The 24,143-nt window shown below is 48.3% G+C and overlaps 1 protein-coding gene across 3 annotated transcripts in view; it reads right to left on the minus strand.

Annotated features, from left to right (window-relative positions):
• CACNA1C (calcium voltage-gated channel subunit alpha1 C) overlaps nucleotides 1-24,143 on the minus strand; it is a 786,403-nt gene that overhangs the window by 602,390 nt on the left and 159,870 nt on the right. For all 3 annotated transcript variants that reach the window (XM_066258229.1, XM_066258231.1, XM_066258230.1), the window contains exon 2: nucleotides 3,419-3,749. In XM_066258229.1, coding sequence (XP_066114326.1) covers nucleotides 3,419-3,749 — 331 coding nt within the window. The remainder of the gene's footprint in view (nucleotides 1-3,418; nucleotides 3,750-24,143) is intronic.

Raw genomic sequence — 24,143 nt, forward strand, 5'->3', positions numbered from 1 at the left:
AAGACCCCACAGCAGGCCCTGACCAGCCAGGACTAAAACCCCAACTCCCTGACCTCGGAGTCTAGTGCTCATTCCCTACCACAGATCACAGATGGCCTCTGACCTCTGTGGTCAGGGCAGCCCTGAGCCCGGAAGGGATCTTAGTGCTTAACTAGTCCAGGCTTCCCAGCCAGCGGGCTGGTTATTGATAGCCCTGGACCCCATGGGTCTAGTTAAAGGTCTATTTACTGAGCATGCCTCTGAAGGTTCCATTTTCCTTGTGCCTTGAGATCAAGAATAAAGCATGCAGTGGGCCTATCCAACCTCCCAGCTTGACAGACAGAAAATAAAACAACCTCTCCAAGATCCCAAGCTGGCAATAGCAAAGCCAGGACCAGAACCAGACCTACTGACTCATCATTTCCAACACGCCTGCTGCCCCCTGAGTCGGCCAAGGAACAAATGAGGATGATGGTGATGTTGATGATGACAACAGCTATGATAACAGTAAGGGTCAGCTAACATTTATTGAGAGCTTTCTCTGTGCCACGCACTATTCTAACTGCTCTACACAAACACCCTAAGTGGAATGTACAATTATCCCCATTTCTAAGTGAAAGGTTAAAGGTTAACTTGTCCAAGGGCACAGAGACTGTGGAAGGATGGGATTCAACCTCAGAAAGCCTGGCTCCAAAGTCTGGGTTTATAAAGACAAGTCTAAACTGATCTATCTTGAAGTTACCCTGAAGCATCTTAAGGAACTTAGTTCTTTCAGCCCTCCTATCACATCCCTCTTCTCTCCTAGCCCTGTCCCCACCTGCTCTCGAAAGTGACATTTAGCCCACAGGCTGGTCAGTGCTATTCCCATCATCTGATCCTCTGTGCTCCCCAACCGGAGCAAGAGCATGTCAACTCAACTAAGCCAAACCTCACACCTCTAGTCCTCAAAATGTCAGCTTGGTCCCTCCGCTAAAGTGGGTGAGGGCGACACTTGGGGTCTTTCTTGCATTGTGAGTTCCATCTCCTCCTATTCAAGCTACCATCCATCATCTTATGCTAAAAGTACTGGCTAAAGCTGGGAGAGATGGTGCGTGAAGAAACCAGTCGGGCAGATAAGAAACGCCATCAGCTGCAGAGGACCAGGTAAGCTCTGGAAATGTTCCGTGTCACCCGGGACAACTAGATCATTTTTAAACAGCCTTTTGTTCTTAATGACAGTGTCAGATTCCACTCTTTCATGAATACTGACTGGCTAGCACACCAGACCATCTCCTGATCTGTCCCTCCCCTTCAAAGGCAATCAGGGAACACTACCCAACCAGTGCTGCCAAGGCTGTGTCTACTTCCTCTCCTGTGCGTGGAGGACACGTTCCCTAGAGCGTGGCTGCAGCTCCCCTCTGCCCAAGTGTGGGGGGTGGCCAGTGAGGTGGCTGAGCCCACGGCTGGCACCCTGGGTGACCGCCTTGCTAGCCTGGTAGCTGACTCCAGCTTTGTGGGACCAGGCCCATTTCCATGGACAGTGCCTCGGACACTTCTGTTAGGAAGCCCCAGCTCTTCCTCTCTTCCCATCTCCCCTGGGTATTACTGTCACCTCCCCTCTCTTCCCTTCTTCCCAGGCTCTGTATACCACCTCCATCTGGGACCCACTCATCCCAAGAGGTGAACTAGTACTCCCTGAACACATCTCCTAAGGTGGCTTTTCTGAGCACACTTTCACATGTGCAGAATCTGCAGCCCTTGCTAACACTTTGGGGGGCAACTGTGGTTAGTCCCTGTTAAGATGAGGACATGGAAATTCAGGGGATTCAGGGGGCAGGGCCATGACGGTTCTGTAGCCACTCCCCTAGGGAATGGCTGTTCAGGCCCCAGATCCAGGCCCCACTGTCCCAGTGGGGTTGGAGGGTGTCCCCTGAGCATCCGCCCTAGTCCCTCTCTTCTGTGGGCACATGAATTGAGGGAAGTGCATGGACCACAGAGTTGGGTAACCTGGATTGGAAACCCCACTGCCAGTTGCCAGTTGTGTGACCTGGGTTAAGTTCTGCAGCTTCTCCAGGCTTCCATGCCCCCCGCTCAGGGGAAGCCTGACACGTAGGCCCCTACCCCTCCCACTCCACAATTCTAAGTGAGCAGCTATGACAGTGGCCTGATGGGGCCACCCACAGCTGAGCCTCTCACCCAGTCATGTGGAAACCAGGTTTGTGCTTGGCCACTCGGCACAGACTGGCCAGCTCTGGAGGGGCCAGTTGGCTTGAACTGTATTTTCTTAAAGTTACTTTTGAGTTGGGGGGATTCAAACATTTACAGAAGTTAACATTTCTGGCTGAACAGAAACGTTCTTCTCTCCCTGAGCAATCTTCTTTGGCCTTTCATCCACTACTGGAGACATTTAAATCTTTCCATAGAAACTCATGAATGAGACCTAGCACTCCCATCCTGAGCTTCTGGAGCCACTGCAGCTCTGCCTGAACGGATTCTTAGTATAAAAATGCCCACATTAAATGCCAAGGTTTTACATATGGTTCACTGACCATATGACCCTAGGAGTCACTCCCGTGGGGCTCAGTGTCATCACTAGGGAAAGTCAGGCGTGGACCTGCTGATCTTTAAGGTCCTTTCCATCTCCACCCACAATTCCTATGGGCTGAGGGGCCTGTAATTCCAGTGAGAGCCTGACCTTTCCAAGCCATTTGCTTGCCAGAACCCAGTCACCAGTTTGCTTTAAGCACAGTGGGTTTGTGTTTAATAGTGCAGGCCAATGTTCTCCTCTTTGGCTGCACACGAGAATCACCTGGAGACTCTGAAGATACGCGCGGATAGAGGTCAGGCACCTGTATTTTGTCGCAGCCTTCGAGGTGATGCCAAGGTGCAGCCAAGGTTGAGAACCACTGCCCCAAGGCCTTGAACCAAGAGTTGGAGTCACTGCTCACCAACATCTTGCGTCTCCTGGGCTCCTTCACCCGAGAGGAGGGAGGCCATGAACCTGTGTCAGAGCCATGACAGGGGAGGAGAAGAGGCCCTGGAGCAGCAGCATGACACTACTCCTAACCCAGCACACCAGCAGGTCCCTGGGCGAGCCAGCCAGGTAAGACCACATGTCATAACCGCTAGGCTCATTTTCTCAATTGTTGCTTATTATGTGAAAGAGAGAGAGAGAGAGAGAGAGAGAGAGAGAGAGAAACAAACATGGGGACCCTGTTGTCCATGCAGGTGCATAGGCCCTGTCCCCACAGAATCTGGGTCATCACGTCTAGAGCAGCATCTAGAACTCTGCATTTTAAAAGTGCCCCAGAAGATTCATAGGTCTGATAACCGCTTTATAGGCTTAGCAGCAACAACACAGCTCACTGGCTGGTAAGCCGTGGGGGTGGCTCCCTTGGGGCTTCCAGGGACACACACACACACACACACACACACACACACCCCGCCCGGGCCAGGGCACAAAGGATATTTCCATTCGACAATGCTGATGCAGGCCCTCCGGATGGGGTTCTTCAGCGTCAGGCAGAGCAGGGCTCGCGGCGGGCGTGTGGCAGTGGTACTGCCCTGCTTCTTGGGTTTCCCGTACTGCTGCCGCTTCCGCTGTGTGGAGCTGACCGTGGAGATGGTTGTGTTGCCGGCGCTTCCCATCAGCTTGGCCTGCCGGGCCGCATCGATGGCCGCCTGCCAGGACAGGGCCGCCCCCGGGGTGGGGATGTGCTCAGGGGCAAGCCCTGCTGCTGCGTTGGCATTCATGTTGGCATGAGCTGGGCGTGGGCTCCCATAGTTGGAACCTGCAGGAGAAGAGGACAGAAGACAACAGTCACCAGGGAGAGAACAGGAGAGCCTGTGACACACTCTGGATCCCAGACTCACAATTGCTTAATAACCCTATTTCAAACTATTGCGATTTGGATGTGGCATGTGGACACATTAGTCTGTGGATGCTGAGAAAGGAGTCAGGGCATCTGTTCTGGTCCAGGTTCAGGTGTGTGACCTTGCACATGGCACGCCCCCCTCCAGTCTCACTGCCTCATTGTAAAGAGAAAGGACATGACGTGTGTGTATTATAACACGTATGGACCTCAGAAACTGTACTAGAGAAAGGAAGAATACAGAGAAGGATAAATACACAATGCAATACGTATATGTAAACGAAAACACATTTATGTAAGAACACAGAAATAAAATACTCGTTAAAGAGAAGGAATGACTGTTTAAGAAAGGTGGGGAGGAAAACGGGAGTAAGATACGGAGATAAAAAGGAATAATGAATGAATTAATAAATAATGAATGAATTAAGTAAATAAGAGAGCCATTGGATGACAATAATGACAAATGCACAATGAATTAAAAGAGTATGATTTACTCAAATCTCAGCACTTGAGTTCCAAAAAATACAAATAAATATAATAAAATGTGGGAGCTAGACCAAAGTAAGGTTACAGCCAAGTACTTCAAACCATCAGGGCACTGGGTATTAATTTAATAAGAAGGGTAGGGAGCTGTGATGGTTTTCAATCATGCCAGCCCACCCTTTGGCATCCATTTTCCATTGAGAAAAGGGATCAATACCCCCTCCTCTTGAAACAGGATTGGCCTTTGGTGACTATTTTGACCCAATAAAGTATAGTAGAAATGACAGTAATGTTGCATCTACCTGACTCTCTCTGGATGCTGGCCCTGGTAGAAACCAAACACCCCATGAGGCAGCCTGCTTGCCCTAAGGCTGCTATGAGGAGCTCACCAGTCCTACATAGAGAGCCCACAGGCAGAGGGACAGACTCCCAGCCAGCCCCCAACTGCTCTGGTCACCATCTGTTGCAGCCACATGAGAGGCCCCAAGTCAGAACCACCAAGCCAAGCCCTTCTCATGGAAGGGTTGACAGGTGGGGTAGAGGGATATCACAGGAAGAAAACCTGAGTAGGAACCAGTGACCTCCAGAGTAGGGATATCTGCAGTGCACTGGTTTAGAAGCAACTGGAGCCTTCAAGACTGTCCCTTAAATTCTACACATATTCAGTCTGGTTGATCTGAAGCCTCTCCCAGAATCCTACAACGTTTGCAGGTAATCAGCTCAGCCTGGGCCCAAACATGAATGCCCCAGAACAGAAGTGTGACCTTGAGATCTGCCAACTGGCCCGGGTACATCAGGAGCAAGAGAGGCTACAAGGAATCGGGTGCTATTGTGAGCAGAGAGCATGGCACCTGGAGGCACCATCAGTTACTGTGGCTGCAGCAGGCAGACCAGGTGCACATACGTCACTTCCAGGTCTCCCCACCAGGACCCTCCCCTCTGCTCAGTGCACACAAAGTCCTTCCAGAGAAGCTGCTGAGCCTGGAAAGAGCTGCCCAGTGGCGCCCTTACCTCTCCTCCCTGCAACTCCCAGGGTGCAGATGAACACTTGGCACATTGCCAGCCACTTCTCCTCAGCTCTTGGGCTGATTCTTCTACATTTGATTTTAAGATAAACTTTGCTCTCAGTATGACCTGCTGTCTGGACCCTAGCATCCCTAGCATCAGCCCTGTCCTCCAGAGGGACGAGTTCAGAGAGGAGCACATGACCCAGCTCGGCCAGTGAGAACATTTTCACCCACAGAACATCTGTCTTAGAGACAGACTTTAACCACCTCACTGGGCTCCTGTATCCAGCCATGCCTGACATTAGCCTTATCCTGAGCGTTTTGGTTTTAGTACTTAAGTACTAAACTAAGTACTAACTTAGCTTAAGCTCATTTGAACTGGGTTTCTGACCCTCGCTACCAAAAAACAAACAAACAAACAAAAACAACACCTGACTGATATACTTGCTCAGCGCCACAAAGCTTGAACCTGGATGGGGTGTCATTTTTGCCAGATTCCAAAGTCTATATTCTTTTCCATCATCACATCAGTGACAGACATTAACTTCCCACTCTTAATGCCAACTGACTGGCATCACTGTTCAAAATGCTGTACCTAAGGGACTCAGACTTCCTGGAGTCCAACAGGAAAGCATATCATGATAGATCAGTGATGTCTGCGTGGGCATGTGGGGCAGGGAATGGTGTCGCAGATGCACATATTCACCACCCTGTTTGGTACCACGATGAGCACATCAGGTCTTCTTTAGTACCAGCTGGTCTACTGACTTCTTGTCCGCTGACAGTTGCCTCCTGCACTATTGCCATCTGGTCCCTGTGGCATTAGAGCCCAACCCCCCACCTCTTAAGGCCTAGAAAATTGCCTCTTTGCTATACTCAGTCCACAGCTTTATTCTCAACATGACGCTGACTCCCCTTCTCACCATTATTCCCTTCACCCTCCACCTTTCCTCTGCTCCAGCTGCTCCAGGCAGCTGCAGCGCCCCCAGGAGCAAAGCATATTAAGCAGAATGTCAGCGCCATGGAGAACCCAACACTTCCAGGAGAGTCTTGTCTCTCACAAACCTTCCCAGCACTCACCGTGTGCAGCCTAAGCATGGACGCAAGGAAGACCGCATTAAGGTTAGGCCTTCACCTTTCTTATAAAAACCCAGAAGGAAACACTTAGAAGAGAGGACTTAAATTAATAAAGGCACCGGAAACACCAGAATGGCTTTAATAACAAGCAAGCATGAGTGTCTCCATTTAACACATAAGAAAACAAAGGAGCTTATGACTCATTAAAAGTCACAAAGTGAGACAATGGAAGATTTATGCAGCACACACAGGACTCACAGTTAAATGCTAGACTACACTCTGTCTCCTCGGATCTCAAACACACATTCCACATGTACACACACATGTGCTTACACATGTGGCCACAAGCAAAGAATACCTCCCACTGGTTTATGTGATGGGCCTTGAGGTTGAAGAGGCTACATTTCTGACCCAGAGAACATCCTTTATGTTTACATGATCTTCACGAGACAGACCAGTACACAAACAGCCCCATTAGTAACCCTGGGCACCTTTGGGATGAATGGAAGGTGTTCCTGTTCCTATTTGCTGCATTGGAGTGACTGAGCCCAACCTCATCTCTTGTCTCATTGGGTTCACCAAACTGGGCTGCAACTCTGTGTCTGTTCAACCTGTGTGGTACATCATCTTTCCTTCCTAGGCTCCATCTGGCACTGACAGTGCTTAATAGACTGTTTTATTCCCGGACTGACTTCTCCTCTTCCCTCACCAACATGAAAGACACGTCTCTACCGCCAGCCTTTCCAGACCCCAGTGCTCTCCTCACACAAGCCCTCAACACTCTGCACATCCCTACTGTCTTCACATCCTAATCTCCGTGCTTAGACCCATGCATTGTTCATCAGCCTCTTTCACACCACCTGCCAGTTCCCCAAACCAAGGATTGTTTACACAATGCTTAGGGAAGAGACAGGAAGCACCAGCCTGAGGAAGAAACATCTCCTTGAAAGGGCTGTGTGTGGGATGTGGAGACCATGACTTCTGAAAGCTCAACGGCCATGGCCCCACAGAGCCAAGTGGAGTCCTGAAAGCCACACCTTGGTAGGCTGCCTTTTGAGCCACCAAGCACTCTGGGTGACCTCATGCACATAGTGAACTGTTCCCAGAGCACAAGGACCTCTCTGGAGTACACCATCTGGAGAAAACACATCCGAGTAAGCCTGTGGGGAAAAGTGGAATGTCAACCTCTCCCTAGCTGGAGGACAAGAAAACAGACTTCTGCATATTCGTCCTGGTAACTCTGAGCATTGCTCTGGTCCTGTGACCTGACTACGGGCACTACAACACAGAGCCACACACAGTGTGGCCCCGCGAGTCTCCTCCACTAGGTCTGTACTCCAGGGCTCGGCGTGGCCGCCCCTCTCCAAGCAGTTTCCCCTCTCCCAGACTGGAGGCTCTATGAGTACCACCAGGTCCCCTGGGACAAGGGGGCACAATTCTCAAAGAATTCCAGGAATGGCAAATCTCCATCTCCAGCTCAACATTTTTTAACCCAAGGCAGCGCCATGGAGGGAAGGCAAGCAGTTTTGTGTTCCCGAATGGCTTCTGTTAGCACAGAATAAGCCACTCAATGCAAAGAGACCAATTTTCAAATTATCAAGCTGATTCAAAGTTCTGACTCCTGGTGGCCAGCTGAAAAGATGCCACCATGTAGGTCTGCTCTGGCTCCTGCCTTACTAGACTGTTTCCACTACAGCTCTCATCTGTGCACAGGCCCCAGCGCAGCAGCTCAGCAAACCGGGCCACACACAGACAGGTGCGTGCCCCCGGCAACAAGCTCTTCTTCGTACATAAGAAAATGACTCCCATTGGTCAAATTGCTGAGCTTCCCTGAAGACAGCAGCAGCTCCCTCCTCCTGCACACAGTAGCTGCTGCTTCTTCAAGGCAACAGGACAAGGGTAAGATCCCCAGCACGAACTGGTCAGCTGCAGGTCATTCTGCTCTGCAAGGTCCACGGAAAAGTACAAGCCAGGAAGTTAGGTAGCTTATGCTTCCTTGGTAACCACCCCTTCCTCCCTCTCCACCCTGCCCCAGGAGTAAGGCGGAGTGTCGAGGACCTAGAAGGTATTCAATGATGCAAAGGTTAATTTTTCCCCCCTTCAATCCACCTCTATCCATACACCTGATCCAGGGCCACATCCCAGAAGATGCTCACTGAGGAGCCACTGAACCATTTCACCCGCAGGTGTTGTAAAGTACCAAAGGCTACAGAATTAATATTAATATTTTAGGAGGCTTGGAGAACATTTTATTAATTCGGGTTAAGGTGTGCAGAGAAATTGTGAGAAATAGTCTCTGTGCTGTGTGATTGGCATAACCAGGATGGCCCTTGGCATTGTACTGTAAATGCAAAGGGGAGGAAAACATGGATTCCCAGACATTCCACCACACCTGTGGGGAAAGGGGTGAATGGCTAGCCAGGTGCAGGAAGAGAAAAGCCAAAATAAACCTTTTCTTATAGCAGTGACTTCCACTCCCAGGCCACCTCCCTCGTGCAGGCCACCATCCATCTCTTGCCCAGAGTGTTGCCGTAGCCCCCTGACATTCCTCTCATTTCTCTAGCCTATCTCCAATCTGATCTCCACGTGGCAGCCACAGCGACCTTTTCGAAATAAAATAAAATTAAAAATCATAAATCAGGCCCTGTCTCTCCTAGTTAAATCTCTTCGAAACACAGACGGTACATGATTCATGAGGCCTGCGTGGGCTGGCCCGGGCCCACTTCTCTGAGCTCAGCTCATCTGTCTGTTGGCCTAGTCCCATGCACTCTTGACACATTGGCCTCACTTCACCCCTCAGACATGCTCAGTTCTGGTCGAACACACCACCTCTGCGCACACTCAACATGCTGTTTCCTCCGCTCCTGGCTGGGTAGTTCCTTCTCACACTTTAGTTTGGGGCTTACGTGATTGCTTCTTAAACCCCCAACCCCGGTTCCCCAACCTCAATAAGCAGAGCTCAAACGCCAGCTGCCAGTCAGCTTCGCATCTCCCTGCCTCTGTGCTCCCCTTCAGGAGAGACCCCACACCCCGCCACCATAAGGGGCGACCCAGTGAGGCACGAGTGTGGAGAAAGGCACAGGGCTTCAGGCCAGCCTCAGCAGCACAGCCTGCCTGCCCAGCCTGAGGGCCGTCAGCCAGGTACAAAGAGCTCACTACTGATGACCAGTATTTGTATACATGACTTCAACCAAGACCGGTTTATGAAGAGCAAGAAACAGCAGTTCATCCCCAGAAAGGAGAGAACGGCACCTGCATTACCCCTGAAGTCCTGACCATCCCCTCACTTAGCAAGCCCTCCAGCACAGAGAAAATGCTTGCACACAAGCCAGGTGTCACAAAAGATCTTGGCAGAAGCCCATTTGGCTCTTGCTGTCTGTCATTTTATTGTGGTGACAAGGGGCCTACATTCCCTTTAAGAGTGTAGCAGCCAACCTGAAACAGAAACTATGCTTTCTCTGCCCATGAAAGGCCAAATAACTGGAAAATAGGAGGCCATTAATCTTCTCTATCTAGTGCATTACAAAGAGAACCAGGAAACTCAGACAGGGAAGATGCTGTCTCTTAGAAGATCACCCAAAGCCCTATCTACCTCAAGCCCGGGGTACTCATCCAAAACGGAGTCTGGTCTGGCTCAGCACCATGTGGCAGGTGTGTTGGACTGGTGGTGGACTAACTCAACAGCTCCTCCCACCTCCTTCTGCTGTGCCTTCCTGTCCTGCAGAGGCTAGAGAGCCAAAAAATACAATGTCCAATCTCCCCTAAAGCTGGACTTCCTGACGTGACTTGGGTTGGCCAACTCAAGAACTTCTTTGCAATTAAAGTCAGGTGGGGAGGGTATCTGTTTCACTGTATACTACCACTGAGGTTATGGCGACAGCTTCCCGACCCCTGGAGCCTGGATGAGATGGTGCTATCCCAGAGCCAGCCCTTGGCACAGCGGCTTTCCGGTCCCCAAGCCTCCTAACTGTCCCAGAGCCCAGGTCCTCTCAGCAGGCCAGTTCTGCAGCATTGTTCTGGGAGTCTTTCCTGGAGGCCCAGCCTGGAGCCTGTCCTCCCAACCCTTCCAATTATCTTCTAAGCTCTTAAATACCTTTATTAAGTATCTTTCCTCTTAAAATGGCTACAGTGGTGTCCGTTATGGTTCTGAGTCCTACAATCCACAGTCGCACTGCGCAAACAGAACATCTACAATGATGAAATGTTCTGTAATGCCAGAATGTCCAATATGGTAGCCACCCATCATTGTGGCGATTAAGAACTTGAAATGTAGCTAGTGTAACCAGGGAACTACAGTTTAATTTTTATTTAATTTACTTAATTTACATTTGGCTAATGGCTACCACATTGGATCGCACAGGTCTATATTAAGAGGAAGTCATAATGGAAAGAACATGATGAGGAACCAGGTGTGAGAAATGAAAAACAGCACTAACAGAGCACTTAATCCTAATTTGGTAAAGAAACTTAAAAAAAAAAAAAAAGCAATCAAGAATTGACTCAGTTCTGACAGGTGGGTGGATCCTCTGATCAGAAAATAATCAGCTATACAAAGACATGTTTTCAAAGTCTAAGAGATTCTAAGACCCAACAAACAACATAGAAACTAAAAGTCATTTTCAATAGATAGTACTCTTAACCAGTGAAAAAGAGACTAATTTTCCCAATAGAAAGATGAAGCCTAAGAAAGCCCCAGAATATCTCAGCTGGGGAGTAAAAGCCCTCTCCCCTCAGCAGGCCCCCGAAGGGGCTGCTCAGTGCTTCAATCATGGTGTTGTGCACCTGCCTCCTGTCTCTTACCTGAGCTACCTTCATGCTCTCTTCAACAGCATTCTCTTTGCTTTCCTCAACCCTCGCCCTGCTCCAAACACCATTCATGAGAGCTGGGGATGCTCAGAACAGGCCCATGACCTGCAGTGGTCAAAGCTGCACCAAAACAAGAAGACGGTGAAGGATCAAGGGCATCTGAGCCATCTCCTCGACTCAATCAATTGGTGTTGCCTTAAATAGAACTGTCTCTTGTCTGTTCTACATCCCACCTCCTGCTGGGGGCTGGGCCAAGGCAGAAAACCTAGAGTATTTCAGAAGCCTGAACCAACTGCAAGAGTGGTGAAGCTGCTGGTGCTCACCTTTTCCAGTGGTCCAGAAAATGAAGTCTTTTTCTGTTTTTCACAGGGCAGCTAGTCAAAAGGAGGGAAGGAGAGAAAAGGGCATCTTAGGACAGACTCCCACTAGAAGGAAACCAGATTCCCATGCAGAGGACCAGAGGCCAATACCCCTCTGGCTAGAAGACCCTAATCATAAAGCCATTTCCCCACAGTAGTCAGGTCATACTGACATCAGAGAGCAGAAGGAAGAAAAGCAGGCAGAAAAACAAATGACTGCATACAAACAGCTAAACCATACTTTCCAACCAAAGGTCATAAATTGCAATAATAATAAAAACACTTCTTTCATTTCTTTCCAAGCAGGGAGAGAAGGGAAAGCTCTTGCTCTTTGAACTAAGGCCCCTACATATCACCCACCACCTGGGTCAGCAAACCTAAATCACAGGACCTAGGGGAAGATCAATCATTTCAAGTTTATCAGAAGTGAGCATTCCAGCTGTTTAAGTAGAGAGCAGTGTCTGTAGTGTAAAAAGAGATGCAGCCTCAACTAAGTTCAGATGCGTATCTAGAAAAATGGGCAGTCCTTCGGGATGCTGAGGTCTGGGGATGGGCATGGGGCATGGGATCACGGAAGAGTGCCAAAGTGCCTGGCACAGCACGATGGGACCTGCACGCCATCCCTCCGGGCCTCTGCTTCAGCTGGTGGGTGCCTGGAAGCAGCTACACTCCACTATCTGCACCCTTTCCTTTTCTCCCAGAGGTTCATATGCTCCTTGATGGCAGGAACCAGCCTCGCAGCCTCAGAAGTCCTACCAGTGTGGTTGCCAACAGGTACTCAAGACATATTTGCCTCATGCAAGTTCTTGTGCAGAATTTTACCTAGCCTTCACGAATTTCTACATGCAAGTTTACAGAGATGACATTATTTGACTTTCAGATGCATAGTCTGTCATATATTAAAGGTGTTTGTTATCACATGTTAACTGAATATTTGCTTCTTTCCCTCCTCAGGAGGGAAGCCCCAAGAAGCTGTATCCCCAGAGCCCTGACAGCCTGGAGTATGGCACATGCTCAAAAGAAATATGTTGAATGAATGAGTATTGCAAAATATATCTGTCCCAGCATGTTAATTACTTGGACTTCTGGCCCCATGATATTGAGCCAGAATTTTATTGGTAGGAAAGCAAAGGCACAGAGTGACTGCACCTTTCCCGGTCACCGGAACTAGAACACATGAACCAGTGCTACCTTGGGAGGACAGTTCCTACCCTCAGTGACATCAATGTCCTTCCTTCTCACCATTCGGGATGATGGGGTGACAGAAAGCCTTGGCCAATACTTGCCCTGCCCACTTACTGTTACCCACTGAAGTGGGCAGGCAGTGGTGGGATTCAAGTAATTTAAAAACCAGCCCTCTGCCCTACTGACCATTTTAAGTATAAAAAAAGATATATCAAATGATAGTTTATTATTTTATGCATTTAATACTTAAATAAGAACAATAAAAGAGGTACACAAAACTAGATTATAAGAGTTTTAAAATATTAATTAAAAAATATTAAATACTAGCTGACAAAAAAACAATAAAACTGTTATTTAAGATATTTCCATATTGCTTCTTGATTGGCGTCCTCGCTTGCAATTTTTTTCACTATGGACGGAATGAACATTACTAACGGGCACTTAGAATACGCTGTTACACAGATGAACATTAAAAGAGAGTAAGGAATATAAATTTGTGATTTCCACTTTGGGCAGCTGCCCAGGTGCCCACCTTAGAGAGAACCCTGATTACAAGTGCCATTTTAACAATCGTTCATCGAACTCAACCAAAAAATTAGGTATCCTGCCGAACAGGTGCAAACCAGCTGAATCCCACCACTGTGGGCAGGGCACCTTTGGGAAGCAGCAGTAACTCTTCTAAGTTCATTTCACGCCTGTGAATGCTCCACCATGGCCAGCGGTCTGACTCAGGGGAATGGCAGAGGGTCCTGCAGCAGAGAAGTACAACCCAGCTGAGGCCTGGACAGACTCAGGCCCTCAGGGCCATGAGCCTTTCTGTTCTTTGGGAAAGAAAATCCAACTGTGCCAGAACTCTCGGCTCTACCCGGGCCCTGCCAGGCTGCTTCCACTGTACCAGAGGGAAGCGAGGGCTGATGAACTGTCAGAAGGACAGTTTAGCACTCCTAACCAGAGTTCTTAAGAAATTCTAACACTTGACTTCCCTTCTCCGAAGCTATCCTAAAGGACTAATTGGAGAATCCAGCAAGCAAATGTGCCTACTCGCGTACTCACTACAATGTGAATTATAGCAATACCCAGTTGGAAATTACCTAAAAGCCCATCCCCGGAGAACTGGTTAAATATATCTATGCACAACCATATGGTAGAATTTTAGGAAGCCACAAAAATTACGTTCTTGCAAAATAATATAGAAAAAAATTCCACAACAGAATTTTAAGCAACAGAAACAGGGGCCAAAAAATATACAAAGTTGGCCCCCAATTTTGCAAGAGGTTTTTTGTTTTTTTTTTAGAAGAAAGACTAAATAAGGAAGCACATCGAAATATTGCTAGTGGTCATCCTTAGGTGACAATTTAGACTTGTTCCCAAGAAGGCGGGCCCACCTGGCACACAGGCCGCAGACTTGGAACCAGGCACACAGGAAGCACTCTGGCTGCCAGGCTACCAGCTGGGTGACTGGGCGGCCACAGGACCTACCTATTCCTGAGACTGCCTGTCTGTAAAACAGAATCATAGCAGTGGCCACCACCCGGTACTGTTAGGACAACCAAATGAGTTAATAAATTTAAACCTCAGAACGTCGCTTAAGAGAAAGAACTTCATAAGTACTAGCTATTTTTATTATATTAACCCCGTTCTGTCTTATATATATTCTTTGGGAATCAGAAATTTAAGTTATGATTTTGTTTTTTTAAGTATACTTGCAAAATTTACTGTGGCCAAACTAGCCTCTGATGCTGACCACTCATAGGGTTGGGGAGAGGTGATATATGCAGAGCCCACCTGGCAACTGGCTGCCCCCTTCCTCACCAGCCTTAAGTGCCCAGCCCCACAGGAAAATGCAGGCACCTGCCCAGCCACCGAGAAACAAGAGGTCTGTGAAAACTAGGCATGCACCTCTGTGTGGCCCTCTGTTGACCAGAACCCAAGCTCTGGACAAAGGATAATTTTCACTCCTGTAATCTCCAGCTCTGATTTTCTGTAAACAAAAGTATTTAGGTTTAGGATAAAGTAAAATGGTTGATTAAAAAATTATACGCCTGACCAGGTGGTGGCACAGTGGATAGAGCATTGGCATGAGATGCAGAGGACCCAGGTTCAAAACGCTAAGGTCGCTGGCTTGAGCGTGGGGTCCCCAGTTGAGCGTGGGATCATAGACATGACTCTATGGTCTCGGGCTTGAGCCCAAAGGTCACTGGCTTGAAGTCCAAGGTTGCTGGCTTGAGCAAGGGGTCACTGGCTCAACTGTAGCCCCCCAGTCAAGGCACATATGAGAAATCAATCAATGAACAACTAACTAAGGAGCCGCAACAAAGAATTGATGCTGCTCATCTCTTTCCCTTCCTTCCTGTCTGTCCCTCTCTGTCCCTCTCTCTGTCTTTTTCTGGCTTAAATAAATAAATGAGTATACAAGACGCATGGGGAAGAGTTTCCTTTTTCATGTCATCTCACTTTTTAAAATATTCTATTTAATATCAGCTCAGCTCTGTGAGGAGAACAGGTATGTGTACATGGAGCAAAAGACGTCAGGACGGCAAGTCAGGACACAGGGCTGCCACCTCAGGTCTGAGACGTGCCACCTATGTAACCTCAACCCTTCGAGGAAGTCCCAGCAGAACTGGGCAGCAGAGGGAGGCGGTGGCTCTCCTCTAACCCGGCAACCTCCCAGTGTCAGAACCCAGACCCCTCTCCACAACTGTCACTCACACCACCAGCCCCACCACCAAGTACTACTAACACATATGTTTCTCTGGGGCTCAATTTACTCATCTGTAAAACAGAGATGATAACACATTTCTCAGAGGACAATCATAAAGACAAAATGAGATTATGTCTGTGAAAGTGCTCCCCAATAAAGTATTATTTAATAAGAATCCGTCCACAGATGCCTACATACAAGCCTCAGGGCACCAAAGAAGAGCACCTCATTTTCAGTGAAGGGAGATAACACATGAAAGTGGGGTTTTTTTACCCTTTTTCCAGAATCACACTTTCCATGTTAACCTCCTAAGGCAGTGATGGGCAATCTTTTGAGCTTGGTATATCAAAATTCGCCAAAAAACCGAGCATAACTCGGGTGGTGTGTCACTTCAAGAAAAAATGGCCTAACCAGAAGTCTCAGAACTAGACGCTCTGTGCCGGAGTTCTGTTGTTTTGGCCTACAGACCTCCGGCACAGAGTGTCTACACTACGGCACATGTTTTATCCTCGGTTACTGCACCTGGCCATGCAGGAGCCGAGGATGAAACATCCTTCTCGGCATGTGGCCCCATACTTCTCTGGTATGCGGTCGCGTGTCATCGAAAATGGCTACGCGTGTCAGTGCTGACACGTGTGTCATAGGTTCACCATCACGGTCCTAAAGGTTCCTACTTCTCGCATACAAATATTAATAGTGTCAATTGGTGGAAAAGCCAATCCACCCAGAGAATTCAGAATACAGAGAACTTCAGGCACTCCGACAGTGCTCATTTCCCACAAATCCTCTACCAGTGAAAAGACTGAAATTCTCCCCTTCTCAGTGGGATTGCGCTACACGGGGAGGGGGGTTACCACACATGTTTACCCACGAAAAATATTACACCAACACACCCATGCACGGACTGGGTGTCCTGCTCTTGGCCATCTCCAGTTCTCATAAGGCAGAACAAAAGAAACACATTAGCTCACTTCTTTATGCTCAGAGGCCATTTAATAAGGATGCTTTGTATAAAGTATAATGCTTCTTTCATTTGGAAAAGTCAAAGCCATTTATCTCATTAATCCCTGCAAAACCTCTGGCAGACAGCAGGCAGATGAGAAGGTGGAAGGCAAGGAAAAATAAGCAAGTCCCCTGAGGCTGCTGCTCCCCGAGAACTCGGAATCTCCCCTGGGTTTGGTGGGAGGGAAACCAGACCTGAGTCCATGGGACCCGATGCCTAGTGCCAGCTCATTACCCATTTGTTCTGTGCCCTCAGGCAAATCTCACTCCTTTGGCGCTCAATTTCCTCTTCTTTAGAATGAAAAGGCTCAACCAAGCACCTTAAGAGGTCCTTGGAGCTCAGCACTCAGGTCCTAGGTACTCTGGTCCAGGCACCCCGCTGCTCCCATCATCCCTCCCCAACTGGCCAGGGGAGTCCTCAGTGCCCAAGTCTCCTCCCCACTGACTTCAAAGACCAGGGCTGATGAAGTGCAGCTGGACATCCCCCTTCTGTCCTGGCTAACTGGGCTCTCACTAGAGAGGTAGCCTGAGGGACCCTGTGCTCTACAAACCTAAGTGGCTGCCCCCAACCTGCCTGTGCTTACCAGCCTGAGGGGCTGCTGAGCTGGGGGGGGGGGCATCCAGAGACTAAGGCCCTCCAGCCATCATTTCTTCTCTAGTTTATTAGCACAGGGTCTTCCCAGGACTCCTATGGGCTCAACATGGTTTACACGGAGGTCCTCAAAGCCAGACAGCACTGTTTCGCTCATTAGGATGGTATTGTCAAAAAATCAGAAAATACGTGTTTGCATTGCTGGCTGGGAATATTAAAAACAGTTCAACTGCTAAGGAAAACCATAGTTTTCCTCAAAAAATTAAATACAGAATTACATGACCCAGCAATTCCACTTCTGGGTATAAGCCCCAAAAGGATTGGAAGCAAGGACTCAAACTGATATTCTTATACCCGTGGTTCATAGCAATACTATTCACAATGGCCAAGAGGTGGACCATCGACAGATAAATGAATGAATAAACAAAATAAGGTCTGTAGATACAATGGACTATTAATGAGTCTTAAAAAGGAAAGAAATTCTTATACACGCTACAACATGAATGAACCTTGAAAATGACGCTCAGTGAAATAAGTCATAAAACAAACACTGTAAGAGTCTACTTATATGAGGTACCGAGACAGGTCACAGCCATAGATATGGAAAGGAGAACGGTGTTTGCTAGGACTTAGGGGGGAGAGGAGAATGTGGAGTTAGTATTTCAATGTGCACAGAGTTTCACAGGGAACATGAAAAAGTTCTGGAGATGGGTGGTAATGATGGTTGCAGAACAATATGAATCTATTTGGTGCTCTTTAACTATATACTTGAAAAAAGGTTAAGATGGTAGATGTTATGTAATACAAACATGTTAAACATTTAATTTATTATTTCTTAAAGCCAGAGAGGAATGAGTGCTGAACTCAGAGCTTGGAAGTGCATTCCAAGAGGAAAGGGATCTGGAAAGGGAGCACTGCCTTCTCGAGAAAAGCGAGCCCGGAGGTGAAGGTGTGGAAGCTGTCAGGAGTGAATTCAGACCAGTGCAGAAGGGGATGTGCGGCAGGACAGGTCTCTCCCCCCACCCAGGGCTCCCCTGCACAGACCTCTGCACGGGCCCTCAGCACATGACCCAGAGAAGGATGCAAAGAATCTGGGTCATAAATTGTTTTCAAATATCAAATAAATCACACATTCAAATACACAAACATGCTGTCACAGTGGAGCGAAACCAGACCCGTGTCCAAATACATCTCCAGTGTTCTCCAGTGCCATTGAATACCATCAGGAGTCAGATCTCTGGCTGGGAGAGATAGGTGAGCAGAACATTAGATCAATCCCTGGCCTTCCCATCGTTTCAGTCTCATCCAAAAAAGCTCCGCTCTGGGCACCAGGAGTATATCCAGAGCAGGCCATGACTCGTTCATCTCTGTGACAACGGTGCCCAGCCCCATGCAGAACACACACTGGGCATAAAAAGAAGTGTTTGCAGAAGAAATGCAAGTTCTACTCAGCACCTTGATAATTTTAGATGAGGAGACAAATGACATGATTCCCAATGCTAATGATGGAAACAAGGCAGAGAGGAGCCCATGGCATTCATCCAATGAAACCTAGGCCACGACTAAACTTATCCACCCTGAACCCTCCGGTAACTCAGGCATCTTAAATCCTCACAGCCTCTTGCAGCCAGGAACCCCTTAGCTCTCTCCCTCCACGTGCACTTCTTTCCCATTCTTCTTTTTTTTATTTTTATTAAACTTATTGGGGTGACATTGGTTAATAGAGTTATATATGTTTCAAGTGTACAGTTCTATTGATACATCATCCATATTGTGTGTCCACCACCCAAAGTCAAATCTTTTTCCATCACCTTCTATTGGACCCCCATTACTCTTTACTCTCCCATCATTCTTGAGCCATGTTTCCTTTTCTATTCTTTCGCCTTGGGTTTTTCTGACACTGTCTAGATGAGTAATATCTGACCCCTCCCGGCTCCTCTACTCCAACTTTTTCTCCTTGGAGGACTGAGGAAGCATCTGATGAGGATCCTCCTTATGCAGGGCAGAGACTCAAGGTAGTGACTGACACCTAGGATGGGGGTCCTTGGAAATCCAAGTTCCCTACCTGAGCCCAGCGCACCTCTGGTGCTGCTCAGATTCCGCCCCAGGCCTCAACTTTATCTAAACCCTCAGCCAGAAAGGAGTAGAAGGGGAAAGTTGGCTAAGTTCATCTTGAAGAGCCCAAGGGTAGAAGACAGAGGTCAAAAGCACTTCCATTTTTCATCTCAGAATGGAGTTATGACTCACAGAGCACAAACCCAGGATGTAAAAATGTTGTAAAACTCTACACTCTCGAACTCTGCACTCTGTTTACGTTACTCCCCTCTATGTCCCCATAGTAACTAGGAGGGTTATGACCTTGAAAACAAATTGGGTCTGGTGCTGGTCTATGAAGACAGCAAGAGAAAAGTGGGACAGCAAATGTGGGATATGGACATACTGAACCTTAGAGCCTGACAGACTGCTCGAGAACCGCGTGAATAATGGCTCCAGGAGAGAACAGGAGAGTCTGAGGCTAAAAGCACAGAAAGGAGTCATGTGAGACCAATGTTCACATTCTGCACGGCCATTTACAAGCTCCATGGGCCTGCGCAAGTTATTTAACATCTCTGAGACTTAGGCTACCTATGAGCTATTTCCAGGATTTTAAAATATTTATAAGCACTAAGCATGGTACAGCCTTATACGAAGTTTTCAGTGAACAGTAGCCATTAGTCAGAATTGCTTTTGTTGTTGATGTTTTATTGAGCTGAGACCCTGGGAACTGTAGCAATGAAGGAGAGTCATGGGGGGACAGCACTGGCCTGAGGAGGGCCATCGGACCCTGCACCAGGAAGGCCTTTGCAGGCAGCCCAACAGAGACCTTTACAGAGTGTTAGCAATTCACAACCTTCTGATTTCCACTGAGGCACCGAGGGCTCCTGCCACTCCCACTTCCCAGTCCGCTCTCCCCTTAGTCAAGAAGAGCAAGGATGAAGTACAGTGGGGCTGCATACATGAGTCTGCTCCTCCCTCTCCCACTAAAAAGCTGTGTGACTCTGGACAAGTTCATCTCCCCCTCTGTGCTTCAGTCACTTCATCTGTAAAATGAGACTGTTCACAAAATGATCTCTCAGGTCCTGTGTACTTTTGCAATTCACTGATTATAGAATTCACACATGGGGGGCAGAAGAGTCTTTCACTTGGAACATGCTGGCAAAAGATGGCAAAAGAAATGGGCGTCCCAGATGGGTCCTAAGACCTCCCTACCCATCCCTGAATTCCCTCCTTTAATGCTAAGAAAGAACTTGAATTTGAAAAGCATCTACCTACTAAGGCAGTCCCTGATACAGGGCCGTGACTCTGAGTCTCAACAAACACGGCTAATGGACAAGGACCACCAAGACTCCAAGAGACAGGGACGTACAATGTCTACACCCCCCAGTGCCCAGCTCCTGCGATGCCTGCTGACTTCCTGAGCTGCTCTTCCCGGCCCACTCTGATGCACCCAGAGCTGAAGCAGAATGCCACTGGAGTCACAGTTACCTGCTTCTTAGCTCCCCTTGAACATCTGACTCAGGTGGCAGCCTTCCTCCTATAGGTGGTTTTACTAATCTGTGAAATGAGGCTAATCACAAGTAGCTAACAATAGGTAAAAGCACATATATGGAATCTTTGGGGTAACAAGGAAGCCTCTTTCTAAAGATGAGAGTGAACTAATGTTTTCATACATGGAAAGGTTATCGGGGCTAACGGGGCATCTGCTTTAGTACGCTGTACGCACTTGGTATTCCACTGAAGTAAAGTATGCTTTCGGTATACAACATAGTTGAATTAAAGAGATTTGTTACCGGGTGATCCCCATGGCAGCCTGCAATTCCAGACCCTATTTGCTGAGCATCAGAAAAAGCAGAGGTCTTTTTGTTTGTTGTTTGTTTGGTTGGTTGTTTAAATAAACTATGGGTTCATGGCCCTCATTCAGCCTGATCCAACTTCCCAGATGAGTCACGGAGCTATGAAGCCCCCACACACTGACCCCAAATCACCGGTGATAATATAATCATATAAAGGCGTCAGTGACCAAGGCAGGGGGAACGACTGCTGCCTGCCGAGGGCAAAGGGTCTGGGACAGCAGATTCCTCACACAACCACAGAGTCCCCCTCAATCACACGCACTCACTCACACATGCACACATGTATACATACATGTGTCCCCAGAGTGTGACTTGGAGGCACAGAGTAAAGTCACCTTCATCCATGCTGCTCACAGCCTCTATCACTATGCTCTCCATCTACATAAGTACTCACATGCCTATTCTCCTGCTCAGATATAACCCTAGAGCAGAGCCCCTGTCTCAGTCCATGCTGTAGCCCCCAGTATGCACCTGCTGTGGCCACTGGAACAGGGGCTTTGGGACACACAGATGTGCGAGACATTCTCCCTGCCTCAACAGGCCTTCAGCTTCCGCGGGAAGGCAAGGCCACACAGCTGCAGGTCCCCCCCCCCCCACGAATCTGCACATGCACATTCCAGAAACATGTGCCCAGCCAGGGACCTTGCTCTTTCAGAGTCTATAACTTAATTTGGACCTGAAGCCAAAGCAGCCAGTGTGAAGTAAGCCCAAAGCTCAGCCCCAGGCAGCCTGGTTTCCTAAACCACTTGTCCTGCCCCTGCCAGACGAAGTGGGGGTTTTTGTTTGTTTGTTTTTTCATTTTTCTGAAGCTGGAAACAGGGAGAGACAGTCAGACAGACTCCCGCATGCACCCGACCGGGATCCACCCGGCACGCCCACCAGGGGGCGACGCTCTGCCCACCAGGGGGTGATGCTCTGCCCATCCTGGGCGTCGCCATGTTGCGACCAGAGCCACTCTAGTGCCTGAGGCAGAGGCCACAGAGCCATGCCCAGCGCCCGGGCCATCCTTGCTCCAAAGGAGCCTTGGCTGCGGGAGGGGAAGAGAGAGACAGAGAGGAAGGCGCGGTTGAGGGGTGGAGAAGCAAATGGGCGCTTCTCCTGTGTGCCCTGGCCGGGAATCGAACCCGGGTCCTCCGCACGCTAGGCCGACGCTCTACCGCTGAGCCAACCGGCCAGGGCAGACGAAGTGTTTTGAGCCTTCGCACTCTCCAGTGGGCCAATCCGTGTTCAGTAACTGACACTCCCTCCCACCCCATCAGCTGTGGCTCCCAACACCACACCCAAGGGCAACAGTTTTAAGTGAAGGGAAGAGAGGAAGAGATACAAAGTGCTGTAGTAGAAAAGATGAGTTTTGGGATTCGACATATGTATCTTCGAGTCACATTTCTCACTTTTTAGCTGCGCGATCTTTGCTAACAACTTTGATCATCAGCTTGCTTAACAGTAAAACGGGTATAATATAATATAATATAATATAATATAATATAATATAATATAATATAATATAAAGAAAACAGGATTTATTAATGCCAATTAATGCTTACGAGTATGTAAGCCAACACCTGACCTGGCAAGGATGAGGGGTGAAGTGAGACGCAGGGAGCTACCGCCCAGCCCTGGCCACTGGAGGAGGCCAGCAGTCCTCCAGCAACTCCTGCCAGGCGCTCCAGAGCTCAGCTGGACCACCTCAAAGAGAACAACACCTAATGACTTCTTGCCCCTCAATGTCATGCCCAGAGTCGGCACGACTCTCTCTCACTTCCTTGAAGACAACAGCCGAGACCAGTCACCACACAGATGGGGTTACACAACATCCGGGTTACTGGGAAACACAGATTCCATCTGGCTGGCAGTTCACAAATATTTGACCTTATCAGGCTTGAATTAGAAAAGCAGGATAACTGAAGTTTCATATGAAATCACTGTGCGCGTTATGTATGACCCAATTAGGTTTACAGGGTGTGTAACATTTTCGTCTGTTTGTCTCAGGGATACTTCATGTGGGGGCTGCCGAAAGGCACTTAAAGCCGTGCCCTTCATGTCTGCTATTTCTGCCTCCCTTTCATTGGCACACAACAGCTATTTTCACAAAGCCACACATACCTGTCTTCTTGTACCCCTTCAGGACAGCCTGGGGCTCTCCATGAGCTGACAGGGGAAAGCAAAGTGAGGAAATGAAGGGGAAATGAGAGCTGTGTAAGGAAGAGGAACAGACTCAGCATAACAGAAGCAGAAGGGCCCCAGAGACCCAAGCATCTCCTCTCAGAGGTGAGGATACTCGGGTGCAGAGAAAGCAAGCCACTGGCCCTAGGTTTCACAGCCAGGTCAGGTCAAGCCAAAACGTGAGCCCAAGCCTCCAGATCCCTGTATGTGGTTTCCACTAACCCAGGTTAAGGTGTGAAGCTGGAAAGCACAGAAAAAGTAGCCAACCTGCAAACTCTGTTCTAACCACTGCCCCTCACACAGCAGAGACCCAGTTTAGAAGCCGCCCAAATGCCCATGTCCCAATCCCTGGAAACATAGAACGTATTACCTTATATGGTAAAAGAAATTATACAGGTGTGATTAAACTAAAAATTTGGAGATGAGGAGATTATTTTAGACTATCCAGGTGGGCCTGATGTGATCCAGGGGTCATTATAAAACAGAGGCATGAGAGCGAGAGAAGAAGATACCGTGTGTCTGACTCTACAGATGAAGGAAAGGACCATGAGCCAAGGAATGTAGACAGCCTCTAGAATCTGGATAAGTCAAAGAAACAGATTCTCCCCCCCCCACCCTCCAACAGCCTCCAGAAGGAATATAGTCATGTGGACCCACTTCAGACCTCTGATCTCCAAAACTATGTATTTTTTAAGCCTCTCAGTTTGTGGTAATTTCTTACAGCAGCAGTAGGAAACTCATACACCCAGCATTTCTTATGTGTAAAATCACTGCAAGTTGAAACCAGCAGGAAGAGGGCAGAGTTAGGCAGTCTTGGCTATATTTGTCCAGTGGTGATATGTAAGCAATACATTTGGGACTTCTCAAGGGCAAGTTCCCTCTGCTCTCAGCCTCTGCTGTTACAGAATTAGAATGGCCATCTGGGGGTATGGGCAGAATAGAAACAAAATTTTCTAGGTGTTGATTTAAAAAATGGGTAAACGACTTGAATAGACATTTCTCCAAAGAAGAAACACAAATGGCCAATAAGCACATGGAAAGATGC

This window comes from Saccopteryx bilineata, chromosome 2 (assembly GCF_036850765.1).
Source record: "Saccopteryx bilineata isolate mSacBil1 chromosome 2, mSacBil1_pri_phased_curated, whole genome shotgun sequence".
In the NCBI taxonomy this organism is placed as follows: Eukaryota; Metazoa; Chordata; class Mammalia; order Chiroptera; family Emballonuridae; genus Saccopteryx; species Saccopteryx bilineata.